This window comes from Chanodichthys erythropterus, chromosome 3 (genome assembly GCF_024489055.1).
Source record: "Chanodichthys erythropterus isolate Z2021 chromosome 3, ASM2448905v1, whole genome shotgun sequence".
Taxonomy (NCBI): Eukaryota; Metazoa; Chordata; class Actinopteri; order Cypriniformes; family Xenocyprididae; genus Chanodichthys; species Chanodichthys erythropterus.
The window spans coordinates 22,242,219-22,257,108 of NC_090223.1; the positions used below are offsets into that span (position 1 = coordinate 22,242,219).

Below are 14,890 nucleotides of genomic sequence, written 5' to 3' on the forward strand. Positions count from 1 at the left end.
GCGCTCTCAACTTCACATGCCCGTACAAACAGAGTAACACTTACCATCAGTCTGAGTATGTTTCAACAGATGGATCTCAAGCTGGATCTCGGATTTAATTGACATGTTTTCTTTAACACTTCATGAGGCGGCCAGAATAGACATGAACTTCTTAAAACCAAGTTACTGTATGCTTGAGTGAGCACATTTGAAGTCTGTCTCTGGTCAGTGGAAAGAAGCTTTTTTGGGAAAAAGCTGTGGACATACAGCTTTTTCCCATATACACCTGTCCACGTTCTATATAAAACACGTGTAGATGTTAGCTTACAGGGATAGTTCACCCAAAAATAAAAATAAAAATTATATACACAATTTATCAAACTGTTTCTAGTTCCCATTTCCCAACCCCATACATATGGAAGTCAATGAGGACCAGCAAATGTTTGACTATCAACATTCTTCAAAAGATTTTCTTTTGTGTTCAACATATGAAAAAAAAAACTCATACTGGTTTAGAACAATAACTTGAGGGTGAGTTAATGATGACAGGATGTTGTTTTTTTTTAAGGAGCTGTAGAATTACTTTCATTTAAAGTTATTTAGGTAAAGAGAATATTTGCACTATTAAAGTGCTATACACATGGACTGATACTGCTAAGGTATTTAATTTAATTTGATCACATTATTTGATAGATTAAAAACAGTATTTGATAAATTGTTTAATGTGAAATACAAATATATATATATATATATATATATATATATATATATATATATATATATATATATATATATATATAAAATACAGTAAAAAGAGTAATATTGTTAAATATTATTACAATTTAAAATAATGTGTTTTCTATTTAAATACATTTTAAAATGTAATTTATTTCTGAGATGTAAAGCATCATTACTCCAGTCTTCAGTGTCACATGATCCTTCAGAAATCGTTCTAATATGATGATTTGGATGTGTCATAAATATCAACGCTGAAAACCGTTGTACTGCTTTATATATATATATATATATATATATATATATATATATATATATGTATATGTATATGTATATATGTATATGTATATATATATATGTATATATATATATATATATATATGTATATATATATGTATATATATATGTATATATATATATATGTATATATGTATATATATATATATATATATATATATATATATATATATATATATATATATATGTATATATATATATATATATATATATATAGAGAGAATTTTTTTTTAATTTTAAATCTTTTTAGAAACCATAATACATTTTTTAGGACTATTGGATGAATAGAAAGAACAACATTTATTTGAAATAGAAATATTTTGTAACATTATAAATGTCTTTACTGGCGCATTTGATCTATTTAATGTGTCCTTGCTGAATAAAATAATTTATTTATTTATTTAAAAAAAAAAAATCTTACTGAACTCAAACTTTAGTAATGTATTTTTTAGCAGTGTATTTGGTAGCTAACATTGATGGCTCTTGTTTCTTAGACGTTGGAGCCGGTGGACCAGCTCCTGCAGAGTGTGGACCCAGCCAAAGACAGAGAGCTCTGGGTAAAGGAACACAAGACAGGAGATCTGAGACCTGTGGACATGGACATCTAGACCACACACACACACACACACACACACACGCACACACATGCACACACACACACACACATTATACTATATGAATCTACCTGCATGCCTGTCTACCTGAGTACTTCAACCTCTCAGCCAAAGCCATACAGGTATCATCCCTTGAAGCACTGCTTGTTTTGTGGATTTCCACTGAAAATATTAGATAATTACAAAATCAAAGCTTTATAGAAGATTTTCTTAATGTCATATGGAATGAGTGGCAGGAAAGGACAGCAGCCGCATTATGAAATTGAGTAAACATCCATATAATCCTGCATGACCATTGAATAACTTCAATATGCTACTTAAGACTTCCCAGTATGTCTATTACATTAACATGAATAAATTAGTCAAGGCTCCATTGATAAAGATCTGAACAAATACTGTACAGTAAAACACCTGTTTGTTTGTTTGTTTGTTTGTTTGATTGCTGCAGTGGATGCCTGTTAAACAAATTTCATTCAATCAAATTTTTTTAATCTTTTTGGTGTTAAAGTGATAGTGTTCGAACATTCAACTACACACCTAAGACGCGTTTCCAACGAAATTACCCGGAACAATTTGTCTCAGGAACTTTTTTCCCTCCAGACCTATTGCTAGCTGTGTTTCTATAGCAGACTTAATGTAAAGATAGTCCGGTGGCATTGGACTGTGCGTGACTTTCTAGTTCCCACTGGATAACTTAATAATAATACTCTTACTGCACGCACCGCAACAGACTTTAAAAAACAATGGTTGAAATAAAATGCTGTGTGAACTCAACCAATCAGCGTGTTCAGCACACGAGTCCCACCCCTGAAAGTTAAAGAATTTTGAACAAGTACTACCTAGCGAGCAGGTACTTTCCGAGGGGGATTTTTTACCCTAACACCGAGTACCACCCTAAAGTCTATAGTTCCTGGGGAAAGTTCCTGCGGTGGAAACACGGCTCTAGTTGTGGATATTTTCCTGGACTAAAGTGTGTGTCATAAGCTGCATTCAGACTGACAGCAACTTTGTCGTTGCATGTCGCCAGTGGCTGGTGGTAATGTCGCTAGTGGCTGTTCCCTATACTGGTTGTCTACTGTTGTTTATGAATGGCATTCACAGATGTTATTCCATGTTGTGGACAAAAACCAGTTTTCTTGTCCCTTAAAACAAACATTTTGGAGGGAAAATATTAAATATAAATGGAATTAGTACATAAAATGCTTTATATTAAATGGTTAATTCACCCAAAAATTCTGTCATTAATTACTCACCCTCATGCCGTTCCACAACCATAAGACCTTCGTTCATCTTCAGAACACAAATTAAGATATTTTTGATGAAATCCGATGGCTCAGTGAGGCCTCTATTAACAGCAAGACAATTAACACTTTCAAATGGCCAGAAAGCTACTAAAGACATATTTAAAACAGTTCATATGACTACAGTGGTTCAACCTTAACCCTTAAATGCATACCTTGGGTCTCTAGTGACCCGGGACGTCATTCACTATCCTCCTCCTCATTCATTTTTTAAAGTTAGACTTCAACCTTCTTGGTATTCCTCAAACAATTCATTATAAAGAATATAACAAGAAAAAAATCATAAAATTATAAAAGAATGCCTATTTTTGAATATTTTTTTTTTTGTAAAAAATGTATAGGGTCGCTAACGACCCGAGGTGTGTATGAGTGTATATATTTTTTCTGTACAACAATAATTGAATTTTAGATGATGGAATAAGTGCAATTCACCTTTATTCCACAAGGTAGCAATGTCTGATACACAATGCTGAAGTGACGACTCATTCAGACAGAAAATGAAATAATAAGAAAAACATGAAATGGCTCAGCGATTTACTGCAGTTTAAGTACTGAACACAATCAAATATGACTGTAACTGTCACTGGATGGATCTGGTGAAGCGGTTAGCGATCGAAATATTGATTTTTAAGATGTTGAAAATTATATAGTTTTGAGAATACGTTTGAGATCGTGAATGGGCTCATATTCGTGACCTCAAACATAAAACTAGCCCATTATTTGCTGAATTTACTGGGAAATGAGCTCTGACGAGGACAGTGATGATGAAATAAAATATATGCTCAAACCGAGCCCTTTCAAGCTCCAGAAGGTAACAAAATATGATTTATTTTATTCTTCTGTAATTGTTACTCTAATATCAGAGGAGTTTTATATTATTGCGACAGGTATAGATCCTTCCGTGTTAGATATAGATCCGGGTCGATAAAGACCCGAATATGTAAGAATGATTGGCGAAACAGTCATGCATTTAAGGGTTAATGTTATGAAGCGATGAGGATACTTTTTGTGACCAAAAAACAAACAAACAAACAAAAAAATAACGACTTTATTCAATAATATCTAGTGATGGGCGATTTTGAAACACTGCTTTATGAAGCTTCGGAGCTTTACAAATCTTTTGTTTCGAATCAGTGGTTCAGAGCGTGTATCAAACTGCACACAGAGACATATCATAAATTATAGGAAAGCTGCTATCCAATAACTTTTCCGCCATCTTGCTGCGGACATTCTCCACTACAGGAGACGGATCACTGCGCTCCACTGACTTCACTCCAATTGGAAAGTCTAAGTTTAAGATGTGTTTTGGTCGATCAGATCACAAGTGGACAACTCTAAATACAGGTGTAAACAGGGTCTGAAAAGTTTTGAGCTTGTCCATCTTTGACCACTTGCAGAGGTAGCTGAAAACACATTTGACGGGATTGCTTTCGTAGTGTAAATGCTCATGTGGTCGAATGTGTTCGAACAATGCAAAAGACCACCTACTCTCCGCCTACTAACCTAATGCATAAACATTATGAGACGCGCACTTGCCAGACAGGATTTAAACTTTGTCGGCTGTAGACCCAAGTTTAGTTTGAAGATGAAAATGTACCAAGCACAATGTTCTCTCACCATTCCTGATTTCTAAAATGCACCCACTGCGTTCGGCCGGTCTTGTGGCTATCAGAGCAAAAACAAGAGCTGATGCTCTCTGTGTTTTTCTGTCCTCTCCGGGCGCATTCATATTTAAATTGCATGAGCTTATTTTGTCCATTAGATCTAAAGATCTGAAAAAGCCCACATATTTACCCACCCATAAACCCTCCCCTCGAAGAGATCAGGACAGAAGTGGTTGAAAGTAGGAAAAAAGAGACAGATTAAAAAATTTGGTGTAAATGGGAATGTGTCTCCCTCATGTACTTGTCATCCAATCGACAAAAATGTATTTTAATACTAGGTGTGAACAGGACCTTTGTTGCATCGCAACAAAGTGACACCGGAAATCTCCAGCTCTCCACTGAAACGAATGGGATCATGTTGCTTTGTCGCTGGCGGTGTGAACGCAGCTTAACATTATGATGATTGTTTCAGTCTGAACAGATTAATTGACCTGAACACATCAATTAATTCTCAGCAGAAATAACCAGCATCAAAGTTATTGGGAAAAAAAAAAAAAAAAAAAAAAAAAAAGCTAAAGCAAAACTTAATTAAAAGGTTTTTTTTTAAATATTTTTTATATTTAAAAAAAAAAAAAAAAAAAAATGTTTTTTTTTTTTTTTTTTGCAACAAGGAATGCAATGGAAAGTTTTTAATGTTATTTTCACAAAATACACGTAAACTGCTGGCAAATCTACAGCCTTCCTTATGAAAGAGGGGTCAGGTTGCATTGTCGAAGTATGGAATTGATATATTTTCATATTTTTGCAGATTTATTTTACAGAAAAGCATGTTGTGTCTAAATGTAGGACTAGTTATTGTATGGTTAATGGAAAAATAGATGTGTTATTTGAGTGGTGCTGGTTAGTCCATTGATTGTGTTCATGGAAGAAGTGTCAATTAGCCAGGACTCGATAGCAAAGTCATATAATTTTTCCCAGTTGAAGCCAAGAAAATCCCTTATGCAGCCAGTTTTACTCTGATGGCATCCACATTTCTGATGTAAGCTGCACTAAAGCAACTTATAGACATATATACTGTTTATTAATGGTGAAATTATATGGTTGGGCTGTAGAATCCGGGTGTCAATCAAAGGTGGATCGGATGTGAATTATAATGATTTGAGTTATAATGTACACCTTTTAGTGCCTAAAGGTAAATTGCCTTGGAATGTTCACAATCTATTCTGTTAAGTGTTTGTACATAACTGTAAATATGTGCGTGGCGTTTTTTGTCTGTAATTGTTGTCAAGCTCATCCTGCATCAGGCTCATCTCTCTGTAGTCTTTGTCAAAATATGTTTTAACTGATACGTAAACATTTGACTGATGGATGCCACAGTTTTCTGCTGAATGCACATTGTCATAGGCAGCTTATCACACTGTTCAAACCGCACAGCTCTAATACTGGAAGAAACATTTCAATTTTCAAACTTTATACAGTAATATGGAGAAATTTGATATGTTTATATAGCACAGGATGTCAAAGCACACTTTGGGAAAAGAAAAAATTCTGTGCTTTTATTCAAATTCCTATCAGATTTGTATTTATTTTTACTATTGGTCAATATGGCAAGAAATACATTAGTGTTTAGAGTTAGATAAATACATAGTCCAATAAAATCAAGCATGGATTAAAATCAAAACTGCAAGTTATATAGTACTTGCTGCCTGAGATAAACTCACAGTATATGTATGCGCACCAGGACTACATGATGGGAATATAATTGGATTTTATGTGCTCGGCTAAGAACATTGTGAAATGCACATCCGCATGTCCGATAATGTGAAAGTAAATCTAAAATTTATAAGTAAAAAATGCTCTACCATGACAGGTAATGCATTCAGGTTATTGTTTACTTTATTATTTCCTTTATAGCAAGTTACTAACAATCATTCTCTTTTCACCTAACATAGGGTATGACTGGTTTACATTTGCTGTTTAGCATGTAACAAGTTTTACTGTACTGCATTGCCCAAGCTATTCTAGAACTACATGTTGCAGAAATTGTATTGAAAATTGATGTCGATGGTGTGCATTATGTGTATTCTGAAAAACTGTTCAGTTGAATGTCTGTGTTCCAAACTAGATCTTATATATATATATATATATATAATATTGTAAATGTTGATTTATTTGCTCTCAACTTAATAGTCTTCATTGATAATATTCATTTATCAACATGTTTATGAAGATATGATGTTTACAGTGAATTTGCCCAGGAAATCACTACATTGTCTATAATAATAATAAAAAAAGAACTCTAATTATTTATCACCACTGAGGTTTCTTCTTTTGACCAACATTAGCATGTAGCATTTACGTTTAGCTCAATGTTGCCTGTCTAGCACATGCTGCCGCCTTTGCTTTATTTTAGTTTAGTTTACTTTTGATTCATCCAAATAATTGTTCAGCTGAAGAAACATCTACAATAACATAATGAAGTTTTGGCATTTTTTTTTTTTTTTTTTTTTTTTATGTTGATAAATTGTATTTCTTCAGAATGCATGCCAACTTTTAAATGGCCATCAATGAAGAAAGAGTGTGTAGAGGCTAACTGCTTGTTGAAACCTTGACCCGCTGGTTTAAAACAATAGCAAACCAAACCAAAAACCAGGTGATTCATGTTTAATGCAACTCTACTACTACTCATGATCCTCTAAGTTGTTTTGACCATTCATTGTTTTCCACTGAGTCAAAAGCAACCGTGCTGCACAACTCTGGCCATTGTTTTGCAGCTCAGTGTTCTAGTGCTGAAACCAGGCCATGCATTAGCCCAAGACAAAGACGGCTTTAAGAAAAGAAAGAGGTAAGCCCCTGTGTTTCAGGCTTGTCCTTAGAGCTTTGGCCGTAAGCAGCGTCAACATGATAAAGGTACACTTGTGGGTGAGAGCCCTTTCTAGTGTTCAAGTTTAGTAAGTCTACACTTGTTTGGAGACTCAAGACTCTAATCTCACTCTAAACTCAATCAGATAAATATCCATTTTGAGACCGCTTTTTTTGTGTGATAATATCATGTACAAAAGTAGATCAGTGACAACAAGTCGTGGTTACATGATATTACGTTATTTGCACTGAAAATCAACTCAAAAATATATTTATGTACAGTATATTGAAGTTTTCTGATTGAAAAAGAAGAACATGAACAATGCACGTTAACATTATTTTGTACTCATCTAAAACATCAGGCTGCTAAATTATATTACAAATACATGGACAGAAACCACATGGTCAAATGTGACTGGCATGAAAACTGTCGTTCCAACAGTACAGCAGTAATCTTTGATCTGAAATGGACTGAGAGTTTGGTTACACTTCATTTTAAGGTGTCCTTGTTACAGAGTTGTTATAAATGTAAGTACTGAGTAACAGCAATTAACAACATGCACTTACTGAGTTAGGGTTTACATAATGTGTTACCCAGAGTTTTTGTATGGATAATTGCCATTGGTGGATGGACTTAGAATAGATATGTTTAACATTAATTCTTAAACTTTTCATTTAAAAATTCTCTAAAATTCTCATCACCATCACTGCATTTCCTAAAAAAAAAAAAAAACAGTAAAAGAAATTTGTTCTATAAAAATTACCCAGTCACCTGCTAAACAGATTCTCATGAATGCATGTTAAATGCGCTTAAACCACCTTAACCCTGAAGGGATCTAAAAGAGGAGAGCCACTGGACCCTGCGGATTTGTCTTACCCGACCTTCAGATCCTAAGCGGATTGCATACGCTAGAGTTGGACTGTTAACATGAGCCTAATTGCTCTTATTGACTAGACTCTAAAAACAATGGAAATAGCAATGACTTTAGAGGCCATTCAGGTAGAGGTGGTGGTGGTAGTCCAGAACAGAAGTCGTGTATCTATTATAAGAAAAGCTAGGTTTGTCTGGTTCATGGCCCTGACGTGTTAATGGATAGCGTATCTGGATGAGTCCAGCATTTGACCTGGAGAAGCAGTCTGGGTCATGAAGGTTTGGTGTCAAATGAATAGAAACGAAGCTCTGATCAGTCTCATGGGAATGTGGTCATTAATGCTTCTTTTCCTTGAGTTTGTCCTGAATCTTCTTTGGCTCGTCGAACTGTATCAACCTCAAGATGTCTTTGTTTTCCATGACACCCTGAATGAACTCCCCCTCTTCAATCTTATCTGTGAAGACAATGAGACATTGTGAAAATGCATTGATTATGAGCAGATGGCATGATTTATATTTTACAACAATAGCCCATAGTTTGATGAGTTATTACCTTCGTCTTTCTTTCCAAAAAAGGTCCAAATTTTGTCTGCTCGCTTTTCTGGTGTGTCCTCATCTTCCGGAAGGTTTTTCTGATCTTCCTCCGGAATCATGTTGAATATTGACTGTTCCCAAGAGAATACAATATATTACAATTCTGTCCCTTTTAACATAAAAATAATGACTGACACATTGACAACTATTGACATCAGATATGCTTAACTGATTGAGACTCGTATAATCAGGTGGTGTAATCTATCCTGAGCTTCTTGAGCCATCTGGTCACAACAGTTGGACTGTTATCTACATACTACAACTTCCTACTAAATGCCATGAGCAATGGCTGCAAACCTGTAAGTTGAAGCCAATTATGACCGATACTCACCCGAACAATCTCCTGCACCTCGTTTTTACTGATGGTCCCATTGCCGTCTACGTCGTACAGAGCGAACGCCCATTCAAGTTTGCGCGTGGTCTTGCCTGACGAGGTAAGGTGCAGTGCCACAATGTACTCCTTAAAGTCCAAGGTCCCATCGGCGTTGGTGTCAAAGCTGCGGAAGACATGCCTAGCATAGGCAGTAGGATCGGCATCTGGAAAGAAACTGGCGTAGATGCCCTCGAACTGTTCCTTGGTGATGCGTCCGGTGGGACACTCTTTGAGGAAGCTGGCATACCACGTGCAGAGCTCTTCCTCACTGTATTTGGTGTTCATCTTCAGATCATCCAGAATCTCTTTGGACAAAGCACCGCTCTTGGTGTTCCCCATATTTCTAGGTTGTACACGAGTAAAAGGGACGGATTTGCTGAGTTACCCTCCTCGCTTACCTACTTATCTCACGCTCTCTCTTCTTTCGCTGTTTTTGTCTCTGACCAGAACAACGGGACTGCGTTGTGCTGAGTGCTGGTGTTGGCCCCTCTTTGGGCTTGGCTCCCCCCCTGACAACTCCTCTAAGTGCTGAATGAGATTATGTATATCTCTATTTAAATCCAGACAGGCTTTCTGAAAGATTAGCTAGTTACGTCACACCACTTCTGATGAGTGCTGCATTATGTTGATTTGCTCCTTTATGACGTGGTCTTACAATACAAGGGTGGCAAACAAAACTCTGTACTTTGCTATCGAATGAATCAAGTGTGATGAGCAACACGTCTGCCATTGCTCAGAGAGTCGGTTTCTACATGTGGGTTAGGGGCTCTACAAGGGGGTTCATTTTCTAATAAGACCCACCAACTTACAAGACCATCTGCTGTTACTCTAATTGGACTAGGTAATTAACAGGCAGCGTTGTGTTTATGTAACGCAGTAAGCATACCATAGGTGCATTTATGAATGGGAAAATCATGCACAAGCTGGTTTGTTGTCATTTTATCTTCAGAAATATGAACAATGTGGAGTTTCATGTTATATGAGTATGGTGAAGGTCTCTTCAGGAAGCACTATTTTGGTGCTTTGCAGTTACTAACAATCTGCTTGTTAAGTCTGATTTCCGGATTCCCGTCAGATGCCAAAATCAAAAAACAAATTGTGCTAATACACTCTCACATGCTGTAATACTGAATCATGATCCTAACCTTTACTGAAATCTCAAATGGCCAGACAGTGATTCATCTTTTATGATTTGTTAAAATATTGGTGTCTGGGATGCCGTGAGTCCATATGTAGTCTACAAGGATTTAATAGCATAGCTTAAATGTGTGACATGAATAAGTAGTGCACTTTTTAACAGCAGATAGAGAATTAAATAAAGTCATGGGGCCTGACATGGGCATCCATCTTGCTTCCAACATTTTTGCATCTCTTAATGTGATGATTTTTTTTTTTTCTGTTCACACGTCCCATGTGTTTTAACTCTGATTGTTTCTGTATGCATGACAAGTGTTGGACAGCTTATGACCTTAATCATAGGTTTAGTTTGTCATCCATCTAAAAAATTCTGTTGTGAGTCATGACCTGTCAGTGACCCTTACTTGATTTGCTTCCTAATAATAATAGTAGTTCAGTTTCCTTCACTCCTAAAAGTAAAGTTTTCTTTATGGTATCTGTGGTGGAATCATTCATAAAAACTTTCCATTCCACAAAAGGTCCTTTATAATGGTCTTCAGATTAAGAAAAAGGTTATTTTTAGGACCTGAAAGGTTCTTTGGGTAACCAAAACTGGTTCTTCTATGGCATTGCTGCGAAACCCCCCTTTCGGAACCTTATTTTTCAGTAATAGAGTGTACTTATATTACACCACATCTGCAGCTATAGAGAAGTTGTCTGTACTGGAAGTGGCTGTTGCATTGCAATGTAGTTCTACCTGGTTTATTTTAGCATTCATCCTGAGTTTATGATGCATTCTTTTCCATTCAGTTCTGTCAAACTTTGAATGCAAGAACATGTCTAGTGTGAACGGCTGCTCACTTATTTATGTGCTGCCTGCTCTTGTTGTGATTTGAGGAGAAGAGTTTTCTTTAGTAGGCTATCCGAGGGAAAGACTTTTCTATAATTAGAATACTATTTTTTACATTTCTAACACATTGGATGTTGCAACCCTTTCATACATGTCATGTTGATTAGTGTTACTTTTTTAAATTTTTTTTTTATTTGATGCAATTTATTTAGTTTATGCTGGAGTAGTTTTGCTGGGTGGGTGTGCTTTTGTTTGGATAGTGAACAGCTTGAGCTACTGACCTCTCTAACCTCATTAGCACACATTGCCTATTTGTGTTACCTCAAGTCATGGAGGTCAATACTGCTCTGCTAACCAGCTTATGACTGACGATAGATCTGCCAGCCAAAAAAGGGAAACTGATCTTAGTGATAGTGTGTATGCTGTGCTTTAATTCTTAGGTTTTTAGTCAAGAGCATTAGCAAAAGCCACACATCCAGGTGTGAAAGCGCGATCACTTGCACTTGCGATCACAGGATTTCTGCCGTATCGTTCTCTGTGAACTGGAGCGCGTCACAAAAATGAACCGAAACTCGCTGTATAGGCTACTTGCCTCACAGACATGAGAAATATATCTATATAAAGCTTAAATAGTCTAATTTTAAATGAACCAATTTAAATTGAAAACAAATAATCTCTGATTATGTAATCCTTATGAAGTTTTATGTGTGAGCTTGAATGCACAATAGGCTACATTACACCTAGGGTGAATTCAAGTTGATTGGGACAAGAATACGTAAAGCGGAAGCACATGCAAGGCGATTATGTTTATATGTTTTTTTGTGTGTTTATAAACCATATACATTTGTATATTTTTTTTTACATTTTTTTTTTTTTTGAAAATGACTGATTGTTTCGCTAGATAAGACCCTTATTCCTCGTCTGGTATTGTTTAAAGTCCTTTGAAGCTGCACTTTTGACCTTCAAATGTTTGGGCTCCATTGAAGTCCACTGTAAGGAGAATAATCCTGGAATATATATATATATATATATATATATATATATATATATATATATATATATATATATATATATATATATATATATAAAAAATAAATAAAATTATATATATATATATATATATATATATATATATAAATAAAATTATATATATATATATATATATATATATATATATATATATATATATATATATATATATATATATATATATAAATAAATAAATAAAAAAATTATATATATATATATATATATATATGTTTTTGTGAGTGGATATGTGTTGCTAAGGACTTCATTTGGACAAATTTGGACAAGGTGATTTTCTCAATTTTCTTGATTTTTTTTTTTTTTTTTTTTGCACCCTCAGATTCCAGATTTTTAGATAGCTGTATCTCGGCCAAATATTATTATTTATAAGCTTATTTATTCAGATTTAAAATGATATAAAAATGACCCTTATGACTGGTCACATAGGTTTACACTCTTCAGGAAGTCGAAGAATAAATGATGGAAAATAAGGCCTGAAAAAGATTGGTAGATAGAACTGGCTACAACCTGTTTCACATGGTGACAGTGGTGGTGAGTGAGCGTGCAACAGGGATTATTTCATCATATCATGTCAGGCAGATAATACCTGCCTCCTTAACACATCTTAACTGGTTAAACTGTCATGGCGTCAATGTGTTGGGAAACTGGACTTATGTCTGACGCCATGTACATCCCTATGATGACTGCTGCCCTGAAGAAGCCCAGACTTCCACTGGTCAAATCCAGGCCACACAATCACAGCTATTAAACATACCAGTCAAGTATCCAGCCTCCTACCCACAGCAGAACCTAATCAAGAGTTTGTTTCCTTTGAGTTTTTTGTGTGTTTGAGGATGATGATTTTTCATATGAGCTCTGTTGTTAGGGCTTGGCCTGAGAGAGGTCAAATCTGATTTATGTAATCAGTTGAATTCAGTCATTTAACAGGATTATCTAATGTTGACATTGTGATTTCAAAATTATTCAGAAACATTTGATGTTTTACAGACAGCATTTATTTAATTTGTTGTTTTACATGGATAAATACATGGAATAGTCTTTGTTATATTGCCAACACTCATACTGTCTTTTACAGTATAGAAGAAACAACACAAAAGTGATTAAGTTTGGCATGGGAGGATATGCAGGTAAGGATTACATGCTTTAGCTTCCCTTTTACAGCAAAACCACAATCAAGTGGGTAGCGTGGTTCTGATTACAATCTCTGTTCATGCACTTTAACATTTAACCTTGTGTACAGATACTGAAGGATTAATTCTGAAATGAATGTATGAAAAGTACAACATACAGTATAAGTAAAACTGACTCATCACAAAACTGGTTTAGACTTTTAAAAATTAATCAAAATTAAATCTGCCATGGTGTTTTACTCAGCTACAGTTTGATTAATTTTGCCTTGGTGTTCTACTCTATAGATTTATGATTACTTTGATAATTATATTAGGTTGCTTTGCATATTTCATGAGAAAATCCTTGCAAAAATGCAACTCAAAGCATCTAATACATACTGTATGTAACAAAGCGAGAGCAAGTTTTGAGCAATCGCTAGAATGGCATTGAATTTAGTATGTAGTTTGTATATGACATCCTAAAAGGTCACAGTTCTCATCAAATGTCAGCGCAGATAATCCTCAAAGCATCTGAAACTCCTTTTTGAATGACATTTGTAGAAAAAATACCTGCGTGTTATTCATTCCTGAAATTTTAATTTATTATTTTTTTAGCATCAGAAATCTAATGGTAATCATATGGATTACTTGTTACATAATTTCACCCCCATACTGAAAACATCTGCCTCCATGTGTAGGCCTGAACAATTTCTTAAATTATACAAATAAAGACATTCATCAGAATTGAATTGTGTTAATATTCATAAATATTAACATGGCCGTACACTGAAAAAGAAAATCACATTTGGAAAAGAGTTTTGGTTTCCAAATGTCTCTTTTTAATTGGTTTATTGTCTATTAAAGAGTGTATGTTTTGAATTTTGATGGTTTCACACCTTTGATAGGATTTGGTAAGCGTAAAGGGTTATTACACCCTTGGGTTATTACTTTTTATTTATTTATTTTTATTTTTTTTCAAAATATCTGTTGTTGTTCTAAATAAGAACACTATACAGGTCTGGATGTAAACGATGACAGAATATCACTGGGATGAACTAGACCAAATAATTTTTTTCCAGAGACATTTTGTTCTAGGTGGACTGATGAAAAAAAAAAGAAAAGAAAAGAAAAGAAAATAATAATAATAATAATAATAATAAAAACATAGATTTGCCTTTAGAAAAGTAGGTAGAAGCAAACAAATATTGCATTCTGTAAAATGAATATCCAGAAACAGATAAACATCAGGATTCCATATTACATAAACATCCTACACTGTTCTTTAATATTATGAGCTTTAATCCAGTCCTGGTACTTCTGGTTGAACAGCACCTCTGGAAAACCTGGAGGGAAAAAGTAATTACCTCCTTTTCCCCATATTTCCCTCCTTTATCCTTCACTGGCATGCATCCTTGTCAATCTCTTGTTCATATTGAGTTTGGAAAATCTCAAGGATAATTATTATAACCTACTGTATGAGATATTCTGCCTTAAAGGGATAGTTCACCCAAAAATGAATGCAAATTATGATTTTTAAT

At 34.8% G+C, this 14,890-nt stretch overlaps 2 protein-coding genes across 3 annotated transcripts in view; one reads left to right on the top strand and one right to left on the bottom strand.

The window, feature by feature from the left end:
- gas7a (growth arrest-specific 7a) overlaps positions 1-2,009 on the top strand; it is a 32,248-nt gene extending 30,239 nt beyond the window's left edge. For both annotated transcript variants that reach the window (XM_067371823.1, XM_067371832.1), the window contains exon 10: positions 1,506-2,009. In XM_067371823.1, the coding sequence (XP_067227924.1) occupies positions 1,506-1,619 (114 nt within the window). In that variant the 3' untranslated portion in view covers positions 1,620-2,009. The remainder of the gene's footprint in view (positions 1-1,505) is intronic.
- A 6,590-nt stretch (positions 2,010-8,599) lies between these two features.
- rcvrna (recoverin a) lies at positions 8,600-9,569 on the bottom strand. The gene is made up of 3 exons (XM_067371842.1): positions 9,189-9,569; positions 8,817-8,928; positions 8,600-8,718 (listed from the first exon to the last, which is right to left on the bottom strand). The coding sequence occupies exons 1-3, from the start codon at positions 9,567-9,569 to the stop codon at positions 8,600-8,602; spliced, it is 612 nt and encodes a 203-aa protein (XP_067227943.1).
- Positions 9,570-14,890: the final 5,321 nt, after the last annotated feature.

Coding starts and splice junctions, on each gene's coding strand:
- rcvrna (XM_067371842.1), bottom strand. CDS start 9,569: ATGGGGAACACCAAGAGCGGTGCTTTGTCCAAAGAGATTCTGGATGAT. Junction 8,929..9,188: donor AGGTGCAGGAGATTGTTCGG/GTGAGTATCGGT, acceptor TCTTGGGAACAG/TCAATATTCAACATGATTCC. Junction 8,719..8,816: donor TTTTGGAAAGAAAGACGAAG/GTAATAACTCAT, acceptor TTGTCTTCACAG/ATAAGATTGAAGAGGGGGAG.